General features: G+C 40.1%; 1 protein-coding gene across 1 annotated transcript in view; it reads right to left on the bottom strand.

Moving 5' to 3' along the window:
• LOC145784078 (fibrocystin-L-like) overlaps nt 1-22,318 on the bottom strand; it is a 69,717-nt gene extending 47,399 nt beyond the window's left edge. The window contains exons 1-32 of the mRNA XM_082595831.1: nt 22,237-22,318; nt 21,705-21,782; nt 21,173-21,305; nt 19,519-19,627; nt 18,842-19,047; nt 18,035-18,228; nt 16,039-16,139; nt 15,119-15,296; nt 14,109-14,290; nt 13,770-13,941; nt 13,361-13,555; nt 12,641-12,775; nt 12,024-12,261; nt 11,335-11,470; nt 10,602-10,779; nt 10,019-10,147; nt 8,832-8,963; nt 8,293-8,369; nt 7,790-7,980; nt 7,418-7,601; nt 7,033-7,189; nt 6,488-6,640; nt 6,173-6,283; nt 5,000-5,227; nt 4,560-4,746; nt 3,426-3,658; nt 2,699-2,881; nt 1,464-1,630; nt 1,258-1,357; nt 916-1,032; nt 440-597; nt 145-290 (exon numbers count right to left, since the gene is read on the bottom strand). Coding sequence (XP_082451957.1) covers nt 145-290; nt 440-597; nt 916-1,032; nt 1,258-1,357; nt 1,464-1,630; nt 2,699-2,881; nt 3,426-3,658; nt 4,560-4,746; nt 5,000-5,227; nt 6,173-6,283; nt 6,488-6,640; nt 7,033-7,189; nt 7,418-7,601; nt 7,790-7,980; nt 8,293-8,369; nt 8,832-8,963; nt 10,019-10,147; nt 10,602-10,779; nt 11,335-11,470; nt 12,024-12,261; nt 12,641-12,775; nt 13,361-13,555; nt 13,770-13,941; nt 14,109-14,290; nt 15,119-15,296; nt 16,039-16,139; nt 18,035-18,228; nt 18,842-19,047; nt 19,519-19,627; nt 21,173-21,305; nt 21,705-21,782; nt 22,237-22,318 — 4,970 coding nt within the window. The remainder of the gene's footprint in view (nt 1-144; nt 291-439; nt 598-915; nt 1,033-1,257; nt 1,358-1,463; nt 1,631-2,698; nt 2,882-3,425; nt 3,659-4,559; nt 4,747-4,999; nt 5,228-6,172; nt 6,284-6,487; nt 6,641-7,032; nt 7,190-7,417; nt 7,602-7,789; nt 7,981-8,292; nt 8,370-8,831; nt 8,964-10,018; nt 10,148-10,601; nt 10,780-11,334; nt 11,471-12,023; nt 12,262-12,640; nt 12,776-13,360; nt 13,556-13,769; nt 13,942-14,108; nt 14,291-15,118; nt 15,297-16,038; nt 16,140-18,034; nt 18,229-18,841; nt 19,048-19,518; nt 19,628-21,172; nt 21,306-21,704; nt 21,783-22,236) is intronic.
• Between the last annotated feature and the right edge of the window lie 2,589 nt (nt 22,319-24,907).

The following is a 24,907-nucleotide window of genomic DNA, read 5'->3' as shown; positions in this document are numbered from 1 at the left end:
TCATCGTTACGTCTGGTGTGTTGTAATGCAGCCGACATTACCGAGTGAATGACGTTCAATCCACAATCACGTGATTCATAATCGAAATAGTCATGCAAGTAAAATAATATGAAACGAATCAATGGATTTGAAAAGGTCACTAACCCTGGGGAGACCACTTTGACAGCGGCCGATGAAGCCGATGTAACGGCAGTGGATATACATTTGATAGAAGTGTAGGTTGTTTCGATCAGTTCGCAGGGGAACCACTCGGCCAGGTGGACTGTAAACTGGTTGTTGAAGCCAGAGCCCTGAAAAAGTGTTTCTTCAAAGAACCAGTGGACATCGACTCTAGACGGTTTAGCTCAGAACAATCAACGTTGTCGTGCTATTAACAAGTCTCAGACGACCTCGTTACTTTTTGATAAGTCTATATCATTTGCGTTGCTTAGCAACCGACCTGTATCGTCACTTCAGTGCCTCCAGCGAGCGACCCGACAGCAGGCGACACTGACGTCACAAGTGGCAGCAAAACGAAGGTTCTGTTGATCACGTTTCGAATTTCGTTTCTTGCTACTCCTCGGTTGTTGATAGATACTACCACCTCGTGGTAGGTTTCTGTGACGCCAAGAAAGGAGTCAATCATGATTTGTAAACAAGCAACATAAATAAAGTCAGTTGCATTTCAAGTCTTAAGTTGGCAACAAAATTAAAGACTTAAAAATGGAAAGATGTCAAACAAATCAATAAGAAAATATTGCCAGAAAATCATTATCTCGGCTTTCCATTAACCAATTACTTAAACATTAAGGTGATCCAACTTTTTTACGTTTCTCCGTCACAGCCGCCAGAGCAATAAGTAGCGGCCTTCACATCACGCACGTCATAGTCAATATTTCATTTTATTTTTTTATCAAGATTGATTGAACAGCTCACCAATCGGCAACTCCTCATCTTTATCTATCTTGCAGGTGATTACTGTTGTCGTTCTAGATTTTGTGTCACATGCCTTTTCTCCAACAGTGACTTTAGCGCCAAATACAAAGCCATCTCCTAGACACAAAAATCTCGATCATGTTTGTTGAGCTTCGAGTGTAGGATTGAATCTTAGGAAGGCGCTGTAGGTGTCTAATTGTGATTGGTAATAAGTGAACAAAAACCTCATGAAGTGTGTTATAGAGCATTTTTTGAAGAAACGTATTTGAATTTGCCACCAATGAGCCGATATTAGTCACCAATAAACTAGTATCTAAAATGCAACCAAACATGAATTCGCACCTGATATGGTGATCAACGTCTCTGTTGTTCCTTGTCTTGGCTCGATGCTTCTAACAATCGGGGTGCGGCTGGTGTCGAATGTGAAGGAATATTCATTGGGCTGAAAGAACATCAGTTATCAAACAGTGGACAGGATAGCATAAAATTGAAAACAAAGCACATGTGGACTAAAAAGCCTTGCGTGGCAGATCTTCTGTAAAACTCACAGTGTATTCCGCTTCTACGTCACCAATTCTTGCCGACAAGGTCCCGACTACGTTTGTAGCCTCTCTCACGTTTATCACACCCCTCATTATTACATCACAATCGTCGTCCAGGCAACCACTTGCGTAATGCACCCGACCGACGTCATTAAATGTAAAAGTATGTTTTCCTGAAAATAGAAAGAAATGAATCATAATTGCAACAAAAATAGAGATGAAACCAAACTGCATTCTTTTGAAACAAACGGTTTGATTGTAGTCTTTGTGACGTAACAACATGATTTTATTCCCAATAGCCCAACCTGCTTCATGTCTCAACAACGTTGTCTACAATGCACATTGCACAATCGTCAAGAACGTTGCTTGATATATTTAACAACTACCTGAAGAAATCATGATGATCACACAGATAAAATGAAAAAATAATAGATTGATTACGGAAATTTGTATCATCGCTGGTAATGAAATTGAAAGTTGTGCTTCAACTCTAGCATTTCTTCTGAAGGCCAAAACCATTAAAACTAAACTTTCATTTGCACATGAAGACAGTTAGAAAATGTTGCGATTCTACAAAGTTAAAAACAACCACATGGGCGATTAGTAAGAGCCCTGGTGCAACATTCGGAAGGGCAGCGGTTCGACACTGCTGAAGAGCATTGGGCTGTGTTTTTAGCAAGACACTTAAAGGCAGTGGTTTTCAACCTTTTTCGGCTTACGGCACCCTGCGAACAACCAAATAATTTGGCGGCACCCACAGTCAAACCAAAAAGTTTCTGCATTAAATAAAAATGATTTTGGAAAGAGTTCTTGCAAAAACAAAACTAACTACAGCTCAATATCATATCATGTAGGCTACAATTTAACGAAATTCGTTTCAAACAAAGTCGGTGCGAAATTTGCGCTGAGTTTTAGCACAAATCCTTTTAATGTATGTACGCATATTTGATAACGCTACTCTAATAACTTGCGGCACCCTTGCGAAACGTAAATGGCACCCTTGGGTGCCGCGGCACCACGGTTGAGAATCACTGCTTAAAGGCAAAAATGAAGGTGAACACAGAGATTGGCTTCCTTGCCTTCCCGTCCACTTAATCTAAATGTTAAACCAGTGGGAGTAAAATTTTAAGAAAAAGAAGTGTTGCACCTAAACCTGGCATATGTCTGAATAAAACAAAAAAAACACCTTTGTACCAAAATTTTCTAATTGTAGAAATGTCAAACTTTATCCAGTCACGCACCTGAAGAAGCTGCGGTCACACTAAACCCATCCTCATCATAATCCATTCCCGAGGCCCCAAGCGTAGTGAAGAGCCCGATGTGAACGCCAGTTACTTGTTTCGGAACAGACCAAGCGAAAGTCACCGAGTCACCGACAACGATATCAAGTGTTGAAGGCGACCATGCGTAACCGATTCCAAGCGCTGCAAAGGGAGTCACTGTTTCAATCGCGATTAAATATAGTTTGAAACAACTACCATGTTTATACATTTAGGAATGTCAGATTTAAACTTTTTTAAGACTTTCTTCAAGTTGGCAAGACCCAGATTATTCCCTCGCATTTGTTCAATCTTGTTGATGAAATGAATGAAGTCAACGACAGAACAACACGTTGCTGAGGGAATATGTTTGGAAGACCAGTTCCCATGATTTCAAGTTGAGCTTGATTTTATTTTTCCGTTTCTACTTTGAGATTGACCAATCAATATCAGAAAGAAGTTGTATGGAGAAAAATGTGCTGTAATACATTGAGATGTTCTTGGGGTGACAACGCTTGGGGGAGACTCGAGATACACTCCTGAAGAGGGTGACAGCCTCTACAGTACTCCAAGATTGGAATTCCCTGCAGCCACCCAGAGTGTGTCACCTAAAAAGGTCTAGCATACAATGACCTAGGGGTAACACCTTTTGAAATAGACCATCAGGTGGTACCCCTCTGCAGTGCCATGATCTAATGCTTCAACTTACACGGATGCCTTCCGCTATTTGAAACAACGTGTGTCTTGGAAGCCGACTGAGTGATGCAGGTGAGGCTGGTCGCAGCTTCGTTCAAAGCAACATCTTCACAAACAACTTCTCCAAACTTCACAATCATGTCTTCGGTGAATCCACTACCAGAGATTGTCACACTGGTGCCCCCGGACAAGGATCCTCGACCTGGACTTCGATCACTTACGGTAAACTCATATTGCACTGTAGGACTGAAATGGAATGTTGGCATTAGTATTTCACTATCTATATCTGTGCAGCCTTAATGCTAGCCAATAAGATCATCGGATCAATAAAATGCCTTTCGGCAACCGAGTGTGGCAACCATTGTAGACGAAACAATGTAGCCTTTATGCTAGCCGTCCAGACTTTCCAGATAATATTTTTGGCTGCTAACAAATAAATTGTTTAAAGTTTTAAACGTGGTGCAACTTTAGCGCACAAGCTTGGACCGTGGTTTGATATTTCGACCATTATCGTTGTAAACTTCAAATTAGCATATTTGTTTTCTTTTGCGAGAAAACAAATGTACAAACACAACAAGGATGGCAGCGAAAACCAAACGGTGACCAAAGTCAGCTGCCTCTATTTGTTCACAAGTCTGCACTGAAATATTACGATCCCGTTTAAAAACAGGAGTCGATCACATGAGAAGTCGATTACATGAGGAGTCGATCACATGAGAAGTCCATCACATGAGGAGTTGATCACATGCGAACCAATTGACATAGGTGATGTACTGATGTCCTACGTGTGCTCTGCCAATTATGAAGTCGTATTTTGTTTGTCAGTATTTTTGCGTCATAGTTTCCTCCTTGAGTGGTGACCAGCGGCGAGTTCGTCACAATTAACGTTTATAATCTACAGACACGGTCATCATCAATCAAAATCACGTAGCTGTGTCTTTGGCAAGACAGTTAATGATGCACTTGAAGGTGAACACGAAGAGCGGCTTTCGTGCCTTCCAAACAATCTAAATCTTCAAAACACCAAGCAACCCTGGGTACAAAAAAGAAAGAAACGATTTTGTAGCCAAGCTTGTTATACTCCCTTGCTGTTACGATTGTGAGAAAATAATGAACCACTTGTGTTTATATTACGAATAAGAATCACCTGTTTGCTGAACACCCAAGGGACGGCACCACAACATCCACAGAATAATCACCAGATGGAAGTGGAGGATTGAGAAATACAATTTCTGTGTCCGACCACGAGATGAAGTCGCTCACTGATGTTGTTCCAAAGTAAACCTGACCAGGGTCAGAACCGAACCCACGTCCAGTGATGTTGACCGTATCTTCTGTAAACAAGTTAGATGTGAGTTTGTCAGATGCAGTTTTAAAAACTGATAAGACCTACTAATCAAAATACAGGCTTGTCCAAGCTACAATAGAGGCTTCAGTAGAAGGCTATCCACCCAGGGAGACTGAATCAATTGAGTTTAGTGCGGGTGGTTTTTCGTATTTTTGTAATGTTAAATTGTTGCCGCCTGTGTATCAACCATTTCAACAGTTACTAACGCTCTTCATTGCTGAACAACCCAATGTACATACCTCCTTTCACCGAGAAGACTAATTGAGATATCTTATCGACGGATCCGGTGTTTGTGTCGACGTAATCGAATTGGAATGATGACGTGATGGTCACTTCACTGGTGGTGACGTCAACAGTACCTGAACCAACTGAGGCAGGACCGGTGATGCAACGAATGACGTCATAGGTGACCTCATAAACTCGACAAGTGCTTCCCTTGATCTGGACTGCTGATGAGGCATCGAAACCTGCAATAATGCAAAATGGTATCAATGACAGTGGCATGGCGTCCGACGTTTTCTTCGTAAAACAATTCTTCGTAAATAATTCTTCGTAAAATTAATTTTTTGTAAAACAATTCTTCCCAAAGCATTTCGTCGTGCATGCAATTGAGATTTGATGTATACGAAGAAATGCTTTACAAAGAATTGTTTTACGGATTTCATTTCACCAACAACTGTTTACAAACAATTGTTTTACGAACAACTGTTTACGAACAATTTGCCTATAACCCAGTGGCGTAGAGAGCAGATAAACTTTGGATCGCAAGAAGCACAGAGTTGTGTTGGCTTTCAACATGGACTAAAGAAACTTCAACGACTCTTGAGAACCTTCCTCAACTAATTGCTTTGCTGGTTTACCATCAGTTGATGACTCATTTCCTACAAATCATGGTCAGGTAGGCCACGCACGAATCTATCCCAAATAAACCTTGCATAGTTTCCACACTCTAAAAACTCCTGCATAGGTCCAGGCTCTAAAAGATCCTGCATAGGTCCAGGCCCTAAAAGCTCCTGCATTGGTCCAGGCCCTATCCTGCATGTGTCGTCTGTCGGTCATGGCTGAGGGATGATATTGTTAAGTTATATAAGAGAGTCCAGCAGCCGTTAAGCAGCATTGTTTGTGTAGCATTCAGGGCGTGGTTGTCTTCCAGAGCATTTAATTCATCTCCCATGCATTGCTCACATGAATGCACTCCTTTCATAATCGCTATCCAACTGCACATTTATGTTTATGTGGGCCAAAGTTTAATGGGCTTTCTACAAAAAATAAAGGGGATCCAACATGAAAGAAATTGATTAACTTCGTGACAATAAAAATCTATTGAACGTAAATTAATGCGTTTCCACCAGCATGAAAGCTTGACTTTCCACCAGCATAAAAGCTTAGCTTTCAAACTACATCCCACAAACCTTTCCCGGATATTGTGACGTTCAAGCATCCGTGCAAACTACCACTAGTTGGTGCAATGCCATCAACGCTTCCAGAAACCTGGAATGTCAGACTCTTGTTCCCAGCTAAGCCTGCAGGAATATAAGGAAGTTGCTCTCAGGGAGATGGATTATGTTGAACATGATTGAGAAAGTCATCCACTGCATTGAGTAAGATGGAAGTTGATTTGAAAACGACCAAAGTTTATTGCAAACAAGCAACATCAGTTCAATGAAACTAACTTAAAAAGTTTTGAAATTTTAACAATTTTTTGTTTTTATCGCCACCAGCTTCACCTTTCCCTGCCACATTCAAGACTAGAGGCTGGACTCCTGTTGGGGAGTTCCCCAGAGTGCATGTGAGGCTGGTTGAGTCGGAGGTAGTAACCACACACTCCAATCCTCCAATAAGGACTTGATTGCCAGATGGGATCTCAGCGAAATTGATTCCTGCATCGAAAGATTAAAACACATCACGTTGACGCCACTACCTGGTTTGGCACCCTCACTGTTATGTGACAATTGGATTTTTTGATGTAATTATTAGGTTTTCAGTGGAAGCTTTGCTTGGTCATGTTGTGGAAGCTGATGTTATTGAAAGCGATGACAGTCTTGGTGTAACCGCACTCAATCAAATCTACGGCATTACAGGCAAACTCTCCTTGTGACGTAGCGACGTCAGTTTGTGATTGTGACGTTGCAATATCAATTTTCTGCCGTAGCTACCCAGCAATTAATCGTGAAATCTTCCGCAATTGTTATACGTCACAAACAGATAATTATAATAGCTGACAGCGAAGACAAATTCCCCAATGCGACGCTCACCAGGGTTCGTGACCAACCTGTCATTTCAATTACTTGACCCGGTGATCCACTTGATGGATTGATTGTGCTAACGTAAGGAGTTGATGACGTCAGCCAATTGAAGTCGCATGACGCCATATTGGACTCAAAGTGAGATAAACAGTGGGATGGTACGTCATTGATGAACACTTGAACCTGAAATACGTAACGTTGCCTGCGTTTGTCACGTTTCTCAACAAGCACCTCGTTGAGGTTGGTACAGTGGTGAGTTGTTGATGATAGTTGTAGTGCATGGAGTCATATGTACAATTGTACATTGTACACTCAGTTCATGATCGTGAAAATAACAAATAATTACCGACCTTCTTAACTCTGGAAGTTTTGACAAAGCATTGCGTCATCAATGGGAAACCACCTACTGACCTGTGGTACGTCATGAGCAGTTCTCAGAAAGTCTCCTGGAATAGGATTCATGTTCAATCCTCCGTTTTCCTCTTTATCCACAGTGATGTTGGCTGGTTGTGGAGACGACACAAGATTCTCGTCAACGGGCTTCATCAAAGGATAGCTCCCTCCAGGAGAAAGAAACTTTACATTCCAGGAATATCTGAGACAAATGATCACTGATTACTGATCAGCTGTGCAAGTTTTTGAATAATGAAGTAGCAAACGACAGAACCCGGTTCGATACCAGCCCAAACCGAGAACGAATAGAAAACATTCGCTGTGAAAGTTCGGATCTTTATTATAAAAGAACAGCTACGTCTTTTATCAAATCAATGAACAGCTACTGACCCATAGCAAGTTCCACTTCGGCTGACTTCAACTGACTCTATCTGCATCAGAGTTTCCAACTCATTTTTCAGCATATCTGCCGATATGTCGGCAGGCAGGTCGCGTAAAGTGATAAAGTTTGAATCTTCAAAAGCGATCCCGAAAGTTCCTTCAACTGGTGGGGACGCTTCGGAGATGCGTTCAACAGTTATCTAGAGAAATCGTCATTAGTTGCAAAACCACGAAATGTGTGAGGGCTTGTGCAATTCGGGTTCTTTCATAAACCACTTTGAAAAAACTATAAACCACTTTTGAAAAAACTAAAAACTTTCAAAAAACTATAAACTACTTTGTTTACTCGATGCCAGCGTTGAGCTGATGTGAACCAACGACAAGTATGAGGAACTGATCTCTAAATTTAATTTGAGTATTTTTTATGACATGATTTGCAAGCAAAATTTGATTTGACGCTATCATAATGACGTAATATTTATTCTTGTTGACGTAATTCCTTTAGCCCAGACCTTCGCTTCCTCTGGTCCAAAAGTAAACTCCTCTGCATTACTTGAAATCTCTGATCGAGAAGTCGTGAAAGAAAATCCTGAACGGAAAACAGAATGCTTCAGTTTTATAAACTATTCTTGCCCCTTCAGGAGAAGAACTATAAGAGCTCAACTCGAATGAAAAACAACGCGAACGTGATGATCGGACAATGCAAGCTGTTATGCATCTTGACCTTGAAGTGTGAGTGTATCGCAACAAGGTATCGAACACTGAACCTTCTGCTTTCTTGGCGTAACCACTGTGCCATTGTGCCTATGCAAAAAGAGCTGATTTGCTGGCTGGGTAATAATGGGCTCAGGGGTCACTGTGCGCAAACCATCAGTAGTGACGGAGGTCAGATTTGTATTCATCTCACTCGGCGCTAGTTGGATCCTTCTAGCTGCATCGAGTTTATAGAAAGAAATAACAATTACAAAATTTCAGGTTCAGATAACAAAAAAATAAGCGATTAATTCATCACAACATTGTGCAGTATTGTAAAACAAGCAATCATTGTTACCTAACAAAGGGAAGCTATGTCCACAATCGATGGGATGGAATGTGACTTCATAATCGGTGTCTGTTTTCACCACATCAACAGATTGCAGCCTAATGCTGGGAACAGCTGGTGGGATGATGCGACTCAGGACAGCTAAAGAAAATACAGAATGTGAAGACTTGGCATCAGAAAACGTATAAAGCAATGCTGTCATTTTCAAAGTTAAAAGTGATAACTGAAAATTAGTTTAATTTAATTACCAAGAGCCTCTTGCACCGCATCAAAATAATTACATTTCATTTCCTACTACGGTATTTACAAAAAAAATATGGTGCAAACTCTTGCTTGATGATTTCAGATTAGTTTCATGCTCATTGTAGCCTAAACTGTGCACTGTGCAGTGTGCAGTATGGCGTTCGATCCTTCATGGCTCATGCTTTGGTCACTCTCCCTCCCTGCCCTCATGTTTCTTGTTGATTGATAATACTTAAAGTATTTTTTTTTTCTAATTTCAAAATTGCTCGAGAAAATTTTGTTTCGAAGTTCAATGCCATGTTGCATGTTTGCTTGTTTTAAAGCAACATAGTCCTGTGTTTTGCCAAACTAGACAAGTAGTCACTACCTGACCTAGTCCCCTGAAAAAGTCAGTCGTGTCTGATTGACGAAACGTCGAAATAAACGCAGATTATGATTTGTTTTATCTTATTGAATTTTAAGTTCTTCTACTACAGAAGAGCGAATTATCGTTTTAAATTAAATGTCCGATGTACAGTCCCATTCCATTTTTAAACAAAATTTTGTAGAAAGTATGTTCTTTAAAGTTGAACCCAAACGTGATCTGGTTCGGCTTATGACATCTTTAGATTCAAATATTCTTATGGTTTCCTAATGAATGCTCAAAAGGAGGTGATATTTAGACTGCTTTAACTTTTAAGTACTTTACCTTAACCTCAAAATTGCAAAATTTCAACTACATTTTGCACAAATTCCAGCAGATTTCCTGACAATGATCATCATCATCATCATAGTCATCAACCAATTTTGATTGTACAGATGATGAATAAATCCTCATGTTGAGGGTGTGACCTGCCTGTGGGTCAAGATCCAAATCGACGAGCGACGCGACATTAATTTGATAACTTGATTACAGGAATACTTTACACAATGTCAAAAAACAGGTGTTTGTGAAATATCCTATGACGTCATACCGTCTATTTGGGCTTGACTCAGTCGAACCTGGCCGATGAAGATATTATCCACATAATGATCCATGTCAGGATTGGATCCGGCACGGATGTAAACCGCGGAAACTTCGATGTTTCGAGCGTTAGGATTGTCTGGAATAATTAAACAACAGTTTTGATTTCTATAAACACATGACCAAAGAATATAATGGTATAAAACGCTTTTTGTGACAGAAAAAGTAAAATCATATTTGCACCCGATCAAATCAGGCTTACCAACCGGTGGGCTTTAGAGTGACCTCGATAAGTTGGTGCTGATGCAAAGAAAATGTTTACACCCTCGTTGAAAACAGTGAACACCCAGACAAGGTAGTCATGTTACGCCACTAACAGTAACCACAATCGATGTGAGCAATCTACCTTGACACTGTGTCAGTGTTTCCATTAAAATTATTATTGAAAAAGAGAAGCTTTCTTCCTTAATCAAAAATGATGTGCGATGAAGTTATTATTTCTATTTACGAGAAAGAAAGTTCAAGTTTGTAAATATGTGGTCAGCAAAAAGCAATGGATCTAGATTCGACTTGCAATGTATGTGAAAACATACCGAGATGCAATCGATCATAAAGATTGTAGCAATAATGTCTCCATTTCTCATCAGATTGAACCAGACCGACAGTCCTGAAGCTCCTCAAAGTGTGGGATCCACCTTCACCTGTGTCTTCAGTATACGTGTAACTAATGTAGAAACGGTCATCGATGTCGCCAGTGTACGCGAAGCAAACCTGCCAATACAAGGTCCCGCGTTATCGTTGCAATAGCAGAGGACGATCCAGACATAGCCTACGTATCGATCTATGGTAGTTTTGTGCAAACTGAAGTGCTGAGCTGCAAAATTTGTTTCCAGAAGCGCTTTCTCACCGAGACGTGAATGTTGGAAGTCACATCAAAATTATTTTTAATTGTCTTATATGCATGTTGTATGCAAATGAATTTGTTGAATGATTTTTTTTGCTTTATATTGATCGCAAGACCTTGAAAAGTTCTTTGTGGTACAGAGTTTGAATATGGCGAGAAGGAAAATTTCCTTCCTTCCTCTTCTTTTTTGCCAACTGTAAATACCTCGCTACAATTAAGTTTACTTCATTCTAACGACAAGCTTCTGAAGTGAGTTGGACAAAAACAACTGCAGCTTTAAGCCATGAAAAATCTTTTCCTCTCGATATCGCAAGGTCTTAAACGATGATAATAGTAAAGCAAGTGGCTGCTTGTTCTGAGTTACAATGAAAGTATAAGCTGACAACCATCTTTGAAAATATTAGATAACTTCTTATCCTCACATGTTTGTAAGTGGACAGTCTGTAAGGCTGCTCTTCATCTCTAAACAAGTAGTTGGGATTCGTGAGGGAGTAGCTACCACAAAACGAGGTGGAACTGGTTCGATGCCCGCTCGGAACGGATTCACTTTCCATGTCACTGCAGGCAACAAGATGCAAGTTGTACCGGTTGATAACAATCAGGATTTGCTTGAAGTGTTTCTGCTTGTACGTCATAAAGCATAAGTTAAACAGCGTTAAGCCGTACGATGGTTTCAACATGTGAAAATAATCATTCAAACAAATAATCAAATGTTGCGAACCCCATCGCGAGGCGTTGTTGTTTTCATATTGGTTTGATTCTTTGAAATAAAAAGCAATAAATTAATAATTTGATGCTCTGATTAAGAATGGCGTAAATTCGAACGGTAAAAGAAATAAAGGCAGACCAAGAATGATTTGGAAATCAAACATCACTAAATGGACAAAATTAAGTTATGAAAATGCAGTACGAACAGCTCATGGTCGAGAACAATGGCGCATTGTATCCAACCCTCAATACGAGGAAGGAACAAAATGATGATGAAATTCAAACGTCATTTGATGAACAGTTTTCTTTGTTAGAAAACCTACATTAATTGGCCATAAATTAAACTAATGCACTGATATGCTTCAATAATCTTATGGCAACCTATGCCTCCTTGCAAACTCACAAGTATTTGCGGCTTCTCCCGATGCCGGGTCCGATCTCATCAGAACAACTTGATCCAAACAGACCCATAATGACGTCACCGACCTGTGACTCAGCCGCGTCGAAAGGAATAGGATCTGAAGACAATCCGTTCACTTGGAAAGTGATTGTGTCCAACTTTGCTTCTCCAACAACTTCTTCCTCGGCTACCACAATCAAGCTGGACTCGTCAGAGCTTTGCACAGAAAGCTGCATCCGACCTTAGGTCGACAAAGCAATGGATTAGGTTTCGTGCGATATAGAAAGTGGACATTTTATTGCATTTGTAAACATAAATCTGATTCAAATTACTCAATATCAAAAAGATTTCAATAAAATAAAGGAAAAAATCTAATAATAAAGGAAAAAATAATCTAATATCTCTGTCAACAAGAAGCACTTTATCAGGCACATATCTTTACAAGATCTAGTCAGAATCGTACCCTATCAAATGAAGATAAGTACCAGAAAAAGATACAATCCCGTGTTGTATTGAGCCACAAAATATCGTTGGAATAGTCACTCAAGACCAATATTGGTTTGGTTAGGCGGTGTATCCCTTGATGAGACGTCATCCTTGGACACTACAATCTTGCTTACCTCTGTCCGTGGTGAAGGTTACTCTGAATACATTGTCTTCTTCCTGCTCAACCGCTACAGAGTCATCTCCCAGCAGTGGAAGAGCACTGATAGCGGCATTAAAATCGTCAGCAGTGCTGCCAATCATTACTGGTCCTGCGATACAATGATTTTTGGAGATTTGAGGTTCAGAGATTTTAATTATCTTGTGATTGTTGAATTCGTCATAATGAGTTCAACATTTTACATTATGACGTCTTGCTAAGGCGAACTCCAACACACACAATCGAATAGCTTCGAGTTGGCTTACTTCAAGTACGTCTGCTTTTGTGTAACATATCTTTGCATAAAAAACTACAGGTTACAGCCAAATAATTCAGACTCTTCCGTCTGCATTTGAAAAACAAGAATACCTGAAACTTATTCACCAACAATATATTTGAAGTAACGATGGGTTGCGTTAATACGGCCATAAGTTTTCTCAGCATTAATGCTAAGCAGATGAAAGGAGCTGTTTGGTTGATGAATAGGAATTTCATCCGCTTACGTATAATATTACTGTTTTTTTTTTATCCATCAACAATGAAATTAGAAAAATATGAACTTAAATTTTTGAAGTACAACTAGCTTGTTTTAAATCCGTGGTTTAAAGTTGGCATGTACAACACTGCCTCAGGTGATTAGCAAAGTTATCATCTGTGGCTTATTCAACGATTCAAACTCATAAAGCCTCCGACTAACCCGTTCTTGTTTCCAGCAGTTCTATTGTGAACCAATCATCGAAGCACCCAGCACTTTCATTCAAACAAGTCACCTCCATTAACCACACGGAATGAACAGGGGTTTGCATCGTCCAGTTATGAAATTTAATCTTTTGGACTTCCTTTGTAACTGTCGAGCTGATGACGATATTCTGCACGTCAGTGATGACAGATTCTGGAGATGACATCAGAGCTTCGTTATGACTTTAATCCTATTGCAAGCTTGACATAAAGTCAATTAACAGTCGCAAAGTTTGAAATATCAAATAGCTTGACATGGTGGTGCTATTTGCAATGGTCACCTTGTCCAAGATGTAGCGCATTAAACCGTTTGTTGGAAACAAAAATTCACCGTCAATGCATATTTTCCACTGTCATGTTCATTTCACCTGATTGTGAGGTCGTGTATGACGTTTTACTGACGTGTGCACCCAACTGAATGTATTCGTGGCCGCCGAATTCAATGTGCCGGAGCTCATAGTAATATTCCACGCCGGCTCGTAGTGATAAGCTCTTGGTGACATTCACACGAGATGCTTGATAGGAAAATGTCAAACGTTTCTACAAAAAATAAAATAAAAGGTTTCACTGAGCTACTGAAGCAAGATGTACAAAGCTTGACATCTCAATATGCAAACAAGACAAAGTATGTCTAAGATATTAAAAATATACATTATTTTTACTACAGTGATCTACCTCATCAGCTATCCAAACCATAGACGACCTACCGCTTCTGCAGCAGAGTTTCCCTCCTCGTTAAAGTACAATTCAATATGATCATCTGCTTCGACCGAGAAGACATACTCTGCATCCACAGATGGAACAAAGAATCCCTTGGTTCGGGAAGTAAAAGAGTTTTGATTTATGATGTGGCGGTCAAGGAAGGCATCCTCCGCAAAGAAGACATCATCTGCGATCGAGTAATTTTATCATTAAATTGTCATTAAACTCAAAGTTTAACTGCTAGCCTGACTGCTTTTTTAAAAGTAGTGTTGCCAGACGTGCTTAGATCAATTAAAATTTACTGAAATTCGTATCATCAAAACTGCTTTTTTGTAGCCTTAACTTTTTGTACAAATTGTTACAATAACAATCTTTCTTCTTTATTTACTTTTAAATACTTGCTTTTATCTTTTTAATCGCTTTAAGTGAGTTTATTTAAGATTACCTTTTGGTGACATTGCTAATCCATTTAAATTCCTAAAACTTATTTTATTTGTGATTTTCATAAGGCTTTTGAAATTTTGAATTGAAGTTGATTAATCAAACTTTATAAAAAGAATTTCTTCTTTGTGTAATAAAGTTTAATCGCCCTTGCACTTTCAAGTATTAATTGTAATTGTTGCACTATTTTCACAAAAAAAAGTTTTGTTTTTTCTATCTCGCTTCTAGGTTTGGTGGTTGGGCAATTTTAAAATAGTGGTAACACTGTTTCATCGATGTATATTTTAAACTTTTGGGTTTTGCCATTTTTTCCTTTTGTTGATGTCAAATTTGTATGTATACTTTGCCGTTCTGTAGGCTACATATCTGCGCCAGCAACAAAATATAAAATTGAATTGATCTGGATTGAAAGAAGATATGTGAACAACTTTTGTTAATCGTACATTGTGACGTCACAATGACTTAAGCCTAAGCACAAACCATTGCACACTGGCCCGCCATTTCGTCACATGAAAGACAGAGCTTGGCTTTTGTTTGGTCATAAACATACCCTTCCTGCAAGTCGTCAACTTACATCCTTCTGTAGAAACGTTGAGATATGTTGAAAAATCCACAATTTCTGGAAAAATTTCCACTCGTATTCCACGCCCGCCGCTGTAAGAGGGTTGCTTCAGGGGTTCCGGGGGTGTTACACACGTGATTTCACTGCTTGTCACTGTTTGAACATCACAAGCGACTCCGGAGACATAAACCTATGAAAATATTTTGTCAACTTTACTAAATTATATTGTGCAACACAAAGAGGTCATCAAGACACTTTGCAACATTATAAATATTGTGGTTTCTAGAACCATTTCATCTTTGTGCCTCTGAAAAGAAGAGAATGAGTAAATTGAGGCCTGATTTAGATGTTGTCTCCACATGCTATTAGTAAGAAACCCTGGAACGGCACTCGAAAGGGCGCCGGTTCGACACCGCTCAAGAGCATGCGGCTGTATCTTTGGCAAGACACTCTATGCCACACCTGAAGGTGAACACTAAGACTGGCTTCGTTGCCCAGTGATCCATGAGTCTTCAACTACCGGGCATAAGTATGGACACGACAAAGCTCATCAAAAAAATTCATCCAGTGGAGACGCGAAACATGAAGCAATACGAGCGACATTATCAAGGAGACACTATAATGTGGTAGCCTACAGACAATGAGTGCGCAACCACAAATGCAGAACCAAGGATTTGCTGCATCATGTCAAATGTGATCAGGTTTCTGTTAGTGGGTCAAAACATAATTAACAAACTGGACTTGTGACTTTAGTTCAAATTCTGGCACACTCAGGCACGCTGTCTCCGCGGTACAACGCATAAGCGCAAATGCCATTTCCAAACAAACACAACATTTCCTATTCAGATGTGATGCGCTGATACTGGTCATGGAAACTGTGATCAGTTCGAGTTTATAAAACTGGCAGCTCATTTCTTGCACGGAAATCTTACCCTGGCTTCGATCCCTGAGGAGGTGTCGAAATGTCTTCCACTGATGGTGAGTAGTGTGCCTCCTGCTGTGCTTCCAATCTTCGGATTAACATCAGTGATCACTGAATAAAGATTTAAAAGGTTAACTGTTTTTTAATGAAAATAACTTATCAGACGTCTTTTGTGAAAAAAGAGTTTCTAAAGTTATTTGCCAACCAACATTAAAAACTGCCATAAAAACCTTTGTTTATCCAAAAATTGTGCAGCAGTATACAGTAGTGCCATGTCAGTAGAGTTTAATCACTTTAGTCCTAAGAGTTTAACCATGAAGAGTGACGTAATTCTCTGGGCAATGGCAATACGACGATGAAGAAATGATGGCTGGTATAGATGAAATAATATGCAACAGTGGATAAAGAAGAAGGTTTGACTTCGGGCGACTTGCCTCGCAATCAACGAAAACTTGATTGAAGCCATCGCCGGCAATGCATTTAAAGTTATTGACAGTGCGCAAATAGCCTCAGAATGCACGAAATACCACTAAAATGAGATAAAATTTTATGGGGGTATACCCCAGGATCCCCTCTGGCTCGCTCTTTCACGTATCTCTCCGATTGCAGCACCCCCTGTTATCAATACTACGAGCCGCCACTGAAGTTATTGATATCAAAACCAAACGAAACTTAACAGACAGTGACTGTTGAACATAAATCATAAAACAAATCTCGTTTTTGAGCGATGCTTTCGAAATATTTTTGTTGCTGTCTGTTGTCCGCTACAACCAGCGGCCACCATTTTGAATCAGTGACAATGGAACACTTTGAGAGATCATTGTTGAGAGCAGGGCCCACAATAGGGGGAACAACCGGTGCATTGCACCGGGGCCCGGTGAGTTCAAGGGGACCCAACAAAATGTCTAAATTCACGCGATAAAAAGATTGATTTCAACGATTTTGCATAAACTGTTGTTTTTATATTAGTTCCGTATGTCGAATGGGGCCTCCTTATGGGTAGCCTAGGCTATGCCCTTTTTTTAAATTGCAGAATTTTCAATTTTTTTAGTTTAGGGGGGCCCGACAAAATGTTTAAATTTGCGTGCTCAGGTCGATTTTGCATAAAATATTGTTTTTTATATGAATATTAGTTTTGTATTTTGAATGGGCCCCCTCATGGGTATGCCCTTTTTTGGAACAACAATATTTTCATTTTTTTTGCGTTCAGGGGGCCAATAAAATGTTTAAATTTGCATGAAGGTCAATTTTGCATAATTTTTGTTTGATATTTTGAAGTTGGTATTTCTTATATGAAGTTGGTATTTCTTATATTGAAGTTGGTATTTCTTAATGTCATAAACAATAGCAATGCATTCATCCTAAGTTTGCTGCCCTAGTCTCTGCAGATTTCAAGGTCAGAAATGGTATAATATGTTAATGTAAAGCTGTAAGCACACATATGCACTGCTATGTCAGCCATGTCGGATAGTATTGCAATTTTTATCTTCGAAATGGCTGATTTTACCCACTTGTTGCCATGGTTACAATCAGGTGTTGCCAGAGTTAGGAAAGGTTAGAGTTAGGAAAGGTTAGGATTTTGGTCTTTGCCCAGGACTAAAAAAAAATATTCAAAATACAAGTTTTTGTTTTCAACAGCTATAAACTTTTCCTCAAATTAGGGCAGAATTCCATATCTGACAACGCTATTGAGGCTATATTTACACTATGTAGTGTTTTAGCATTTTACAGCATTTTATCTTTGTGTATAACTAGTGTGTATCTGTGAATTTAAAGTTATATTTACAATAGTGCATTGTTTGTGAAATAATGGAGTGTTAATACTTTAACCTAATTTATCCTTTGTAAGAAAGCACACTGCAAATTTTGCTTGTGATTGGTGAGATATCACGCGACATGTCGCGGTGGGGGCCCGCGGCAGCAACATCTGCACCGGGGCCCGGCAGGGCTCTTGGTGGCCCTGGTTGAGAGTGCACGGTTGAAGACAAGAATGAATAGAGCCTCACCTGCGTATGTTTGAAGCATGTACAACTTGTTGTCTGCGCTTATTCGCTTCGTGCGGCGGTAAGCGGAAGACCGCCCGTAGTCATTGTTGACAATAAACGAAAGATTCTGACTCCCAACATATGAACTTTCAATCATGCATTGTAAATTGCCCCAGTACGACTGCCCTTCATCGCCATCTAGCGTAATTCCGAATCTACGCAAATAACGATAAGCTGCATGACGTGGTGGAACAATATTTACCAAAAAAAAAACAGTAAACAACAACCCGGTGGTGAGTTTTTCTTTATAGAATTAAAAGATATTTTAACAAACATTTCCCTGGAAAATCATCATCATCTTATTATGGTAAAGAAATACAATTTATTTTTCAAATTCATGCTCAGTAATGTTAAGCAGCTACAACCGCATCAGATTATCAAAACAAAATGGCGGTTTCTGCTTGATCACTGCTTGCTGGAAATGCCGCGTGGAAGTGAAAATGCTTTTATTGTAACGTGATGCTAAGCGGCCCAGGAATTATCAAGATTATGGTTGATTGAAAAATGCAGGGAATTTTTAAGTTGATACGCAATATTCTCATCTTATTTGGAGAATAAAATGAGATTATATTCCATGTTTCGAATATAAGTTTAATAACTTGAATAGTTCAATATAAGTAAAGCTTTTGTTACAGAAACGATAACTTTGTTAGTTTTCTGCAATACATTCAAGCGAATTTCATTTGACTCTTGCTATTTGAGTATCAACCAAAGCAATGTCAGTGAAATCCAACAAAAAAAAACATATTAACTGTGGATACCACTCACGGAAGTTGGGTGGTTTTGTTGTACAACTGACATACACCAGATGTGACCCAGACCCGCGTGATGGCGATAGAGAGGCCGTTTGTAGCTTCAGCTTGTGATGACGTCGTGAGGTTTGTGAATAATCTTCCTCTGACGGTGATGAAGCTACGTGGCTCGTTGCTTTGCCAACTCAAACCGTATACATTAGGGGTGCGAAACGACCGGATCTGAACAAATCTTATTTAAACGACTGAATAGGAATTGAAGAAGTGAATAAGTTTTAATTCAACCAAAAAACAAAGAGCCTAAAATACTGTATTGTGTAGATACTATCAACTTGTTTCAAAAAACATTTCAAAAACTAAACTGTTTTCATCTTGAATGCTATAAATATGACCATTTATAGCTTTTATAGTAGTGATGATAAAGACAAAGGTTTCAAAATGTTTGTTTGCTGAACATGAGTTTAGCATCTATATATTAGCTCTCTGTTTTTTTGATAAGATTAACCAAGCGTTCCAATCATTTTGCTTGTCGGTATAATTAGTTTTAGGAGCTTTCCAGTCAAGCGTTCCATATATTGGAAAACATTTAGTTTCGTTTAAATGCAAAATTAATTATTTTTGTGTCGTTTGAAGCAAACGCCTTACTGAACGCTGAACACTTTTTTTGGCTTTGCAGTGTCAAATTGTTCTCACCCTTATTCTGCATCTCCAGCTGTTTGGGGATCCTCCACAGTACTTCTTGAGATCCAATGGGATTCCATTCGTAATGAGCCTTATGTAATATTCTCCTTCTTGCATCGGCCTGGAATGTCGGGAGGAAGATTAATTGGGAAATCAGTGATCTTGAAATGCCGGCCTCACTTCTATGACCTCAAAATGAAGTCTACTTCACTTGTATAAGCGTTTTGTGTGCAGGTAATATACAAAGGTCTACATGGCGCTTATAAAAAAGACATTTGAAAGAAGCATAAACACAAAACAGTTAATAGTTTTTACTTTTTATGCATTTTCAGTCATGTCATGTTCAAACTACAGCACAACATGAACATTACAGCAAGGACAGTGGTGTTCAAACTGTTTACATGAAGAATCCGTTTGAGAAAACAGTTTTGGTTTGAAAATCTATTCAGTCAATCAAGAAAACAACTTTTGATTACAATGAAAAGTGAAAATGTTTGTTTGAGGGAACAGGAGATTATAATTTGGTTAAAACATCACTTTGGATTTTGTAACCGGTGACAACGTTGATATAACTGGGTATATTACCTGGGTTTTTGACAAGAAAGTAAATTAAATACTTTCCGTTTCAAGCAATTTGTATTTAGGGGTTGATCGTATTAACCGTGTATGCATTAACTGGATTTTACTACATGCTTCTCATTTGAAACTTTTAGATTTTATTGCATCAAAGAAATGATGGAAGTCATCATCATCGGCGTGATAATGATGATTTGAAGGGGATGCAGAGCAGTAAGATTGGACGGTAGATCTTCGGGTGTCCTGGGGGCTTCTTCGGCCTAGGAACTGCAACCACAAGGGCTATTCTCCAGATTCTGGGAACTCTCAGGTGGCGCAAACAGCAGGAAAGAAAGTCTTTTAACCAGAACTTTAAGGAGGCAGCAGCATGGAGTATCAACTACGGGCATAGGTGGTCAGGGCCCGGGGCTTTACCTGGCTTTATGTGCAGGAGGGCGGCGGAAAATTTCTCCGGGGTGAACTCACCAGAGATGTTGTCCTTGTCTGAGGTTTTTACCCTCCAGAAGCCCGTCATTTCTTGAAGGACGGATCTGTTTGATTCACGGTCTCTCGATTTGTATGTCCCGTTCTCCACAAGTTGTGAGGCGATGGGATTTGCTAAAACGGGACATTGTTGACGAGAGGCACGTAATCTGCCAGTTAGGTTGTTCAATGTACTCCATGCTATGCGGCTGGAGTGCGTGAAGTCGATTGATTCAACGGCTTCTGTCCAGCGCTCCTTCCTCTTTGAGTCCAGCCTTGCCAACAGGGCTGTGGCTGAGCTGTTGGTGTCGTTGCCCTGAGGGGCGTGGAGTGTCGTTGCCATGATGGAAGTTATACTAACACAATGATAATTGAAACCAAAACTGATAGTAACTGTAAGGTTTGATCGGAATTTGGTATCTATGGTGGAAGGGGTTGAAAGTCCTTTCTTAGGATAGCAGTTTTGTTTACATATAATTATAGAAGCCACTCTGCATGTTGCACAGACGAGGAGTCCACAACGCAATATCTATCGAAATCCGACTCTTCTTGGTCGGGAGGGTTAAAGCCATGACTCCCCACATTGTTCAAGCTAAAAATTGCAATTGTTCACACGGGAGCCACTTACACTGTGTAACAAACGATTTGGTTCTCATCCCTCTCGGCGTCATGCACTAGACAGGGGTACTCGTTGAAGGGGGAGACAAACTTCACTTCAATCCTGGGACTGTTTCGTTCCAAGGTCAAAGTTGTGTCAAAGTCTGACAAAATGAAAATTTTCAATTTACTTTAATTGTCAATTAAATTAACAAAAATGTATTTTTTTTAAAGTAAATTTTTACTTTATCAAATGGAATCGAGCATCAACCTTTCCTTCTACTTTCAATGGAGCGTCCAATGGTTTGAAGTCTGGTTTTACTAAAAAATGATGCGCACTAGAAACGAGAGAGTTTACAAGACCAACAATTGCTACACATGATGGTGTTTGGGCCTTCAAAATAATTAGCTTTTATAACTTTCATCTCATTCTTTTACTTGGCCATTTGAAATGTTTCAATAAATATTTAAAATTTTAATTCTAAACTAATTGTTACAATCTTGTAAAAAAAAAGAAGTGGAAATTTTGTAGCAACAAATATAATTTATTTTTGTTGTCTTGCCTTGTCCGAAGATGGTCACTTTAGTTTGTCCGTTCACTCCTCCATAGTTTGGAAAGATGTAATCAACTTTTGTGTCTTCTGCCAAAGAAAAATCGATGTCATTGTTAGCTCACACAATAAACTCTCGCGGGTTGATGTCTGTTGGCCTGTGCCTTGTTCCATTATATTTCGTTTCATTGAAACGTTTGACAAAAAGTCTGTTGTCAAATTGCCGCAGTTTATTGTTCATGCGTCTTTGCACAGAAACGTTTCCACTTCACAATAGTCACGCGCATGAGCTCATTGTGTCATAAGTCACATGCTTCAGAGCAAAATTTGTTGAAGCGAATAATTAATATTTCACCGCAACAGTCTCAAGTATCATGTAGCATTGCCACTAATAACAATGTGCTGTGCGCCCGCTTTTTGTAACTGAGATCGTTTCATCATGTGCAAGACGATGACAAGTCAAATTATATCATCGTTAAAATGCAAACGTGGCTTTCTTGCAATGAATCTATTCCTGGAGCATTGAACTCATAAACAACCTCACGTTGAAAGAAGAAGAAAAAGATTGCACCAGTGACCTGACGTTTGGACTTAGCTATTAAAGGCAACACGTCGCCACCCGCCATTATAGTTTGCTCACATATATTGAATTTATTTTTGGTGTGCAGTCACCCTTCAAGTATTATGACGTAATAAGCCTTTAACAAAACCATGAAGATAGTTGGCACCTGGTTGTTAAGTGTCTTTCATGCTGTTCTAAATTACTAGTGTGGAATAAATAGGTTTTGTTCAGTAACATCCAATTTGTCGTTTACAAAAGGACTCCAATTTGAAAACTGAAACTTACACGCCCACAAAAGAATATTTTTTTTCTCAATAAATGTACTTTCCATGGGAGCAGTAATTTGGAAGTTTAAAATTATAAATGTATTTTTGTTTGTTTGAGATGATATTACCCTACACACAATACAAATGCTTTCACTGGAAGCTTATCCTCAATTTGTTTTTGGTATAAAAGAAGCTACACGAGTTTCTATTCAAAAGTCCACTTCTTCGAGATCGAAGCTTCGGACATTGTATTGTACATGATAATCCGGCTCGATGACGTCATAGCCGTCACCATTGCGCATGATAAGTGCCAGTGTGACGATCAAAGAGATGGTGGCTTTATATAACTATAAATCAGCTTGATCATTACACAGCGACAGTCAAGATCAATGCTTTCCCAACAAACAAAAACTGTTTTTCTTTTTTCTGGTTGCAATCAAACTTGCCAAACGTTTGAATTCCGTTGTTTTATTGATTCTTGGTGATTTCCACAATAATAGTTTTCGGTTTCAAAGATACTTTTAAAATACGTTTTTGTATTTCAATAACCAACCAAAGATACCCCGATACAATGGTAACTTCAAAATGCTTGATATTTAAATAAAATCAGCCAGATTTGAAAACTTGTTGCATTGATGAAGCTTTCGCCGTCTTTACATCGACTTCATCAGTAGCCCAATTCATTCTATTTGAGTAGGATGCTTCTTCTTCGTCGTATGAGCTTTCTTCTGGACTATATGTTTGGGCATGAGGTCATCAGCCACTCGACAGTCTCATCATCCATAGCCTTCAGTTCAAGCGTTCCATGTGGTGGTTGATGGATTGGGCAGTCATGGACAATATGGTCTACTGTCTGGTCTGTGGCACCACACTTGCATCCCGGTGAGGGAGCCAGGCCCCATCTGCACATGTCTGAACGAAAGCGACCGACGCCGGTTCGTAGACGGTTAAGCCGGACCCACGCAAGTCTTGCGAGGGACATTCCCGGAGGGTGGGGATCGACGTCGGGTAGGAAATCACGGAGTCAGGAGGTGTTGTTTTGCCACTCCGTGTTCCATGTGTAGTTCGTCCAGTGTGCCGCACTTATTCCAAGATCTTCAACGTTGTTCAGAAGCTGTCGTGCGGCGGGCGCAAATGGGCGTCTTGATTTCAGTCGCTGCTGTTCTCCAGGTAGGCGCTGGGATGTACTGTGGAGGAGGTGGTCGCGGTCCAGTGCGCGACGAACAAGAGAAATCATGGCTCCTTTACGGCGAAGCTCAGCAGGTTGTATGCCTGCAAGGATGGGAAAGGCATTCCGTTGGAATGGGACGCAGGCATCCAGTCACAGTGTGTAGTGCGTCGTTGATGGCGGTGTCAATGTGGCGGGTGGGAGAGCTGCGGCACCACACTGGTGCGCAGTACTCGGCGGTAGAGCATGGTCGAGGCCCAAGGTAGCTGTGCGAAGGGTTTTCGCGTCAGCTCCCCAGCCGGAACCCGCCAGCTGCCTCAAAAGTGCAACGCGCTACGCCGAGGTAGGTGGGCTCGGCTCAGTATGGCAGGCGTTCGTCATCGGTGGTAATAATAATCTCACGTTGTTGTTTAGATGAAAGGCCGCCGACACTGTCTTTGCCTTGCTGAGCTGTAGCTTCCATTTATGGAGATATGTTAATATAGTTGACATGTCCTGGCTTAGCTTCCTCTCCATTGACTGCCAATCTCCGGCTGGATGTAGGAGAGCCAGGTCGTCTGCGTAAGCATACTCCGGCTGGATGTAGGAGAGCCAGGTCGTCTGCGTAAGCATACTTCCTGGAGATGGTGTCAGGCAGGTCATAAATGTAAGTTTTAAAGAGGAGGGGGGCCAGGACAGAGCCCTGTGGGACGCCGTTCCTGAGTCGACGTAGTCTACTTTGTCGGCCGCTACCAGGGGAAAGGGTAAAGCTGAGGTTTTGCACAAGTTCCATAATCATATGGACCATGTGCCTGTCAGGAAGGAGACGGAGTAGTTTGCAAGTGAGGCCGCTGTGCCATACAGTGTCGTAGGCAGCCGTGAGATCGACAAACACGGCGCCAGCCTTCTTTTTTGCCGAAAAGCTATCCTTGATGTCTTGGGTCATCAGAGTGACCTGGACTACGGTTGATCTTCCGTGGCGAAAGCCGGCTTGTTCTCGAGGGAGCTGAGGGTCTATTATCGGTTCGACACGGGCGTAGATAAGTCTCTCGAGTAGGATGCTGAAGTCGCCGCTCGCTGCAAAAGCTTTATCAATATATCATACAAGTTTTGAACCTGGCTGATTTTATTTAGTTGTTATATTTTAATTGTTCGGTTGCATCATAAATGAAGGATTCTTGTATAACTTTTTATCCTCAACAACATCGAGGAACCAAGACATAAAAGTTGGGAGATCATC

This window comes from Aplidium turbinatum, chromosome 15, assembly GCF_918807975.1.
Source record: "Aplidium turbinatum chromosome 15, kaAplTurb1.1, whole genome shotgun sequence".
NCBI classification, from domain to species: Eukaryota; Metazoa; Chordata; class Ascidiacea; order Aplousobranchia; family Polyclinidae; genus Aplidium; species Aplidium turbinatum.
Note: the sequence above shows the minus strand (reverse complement) of the source record. Positions and strands in the feature narration are given on the sequence as shown.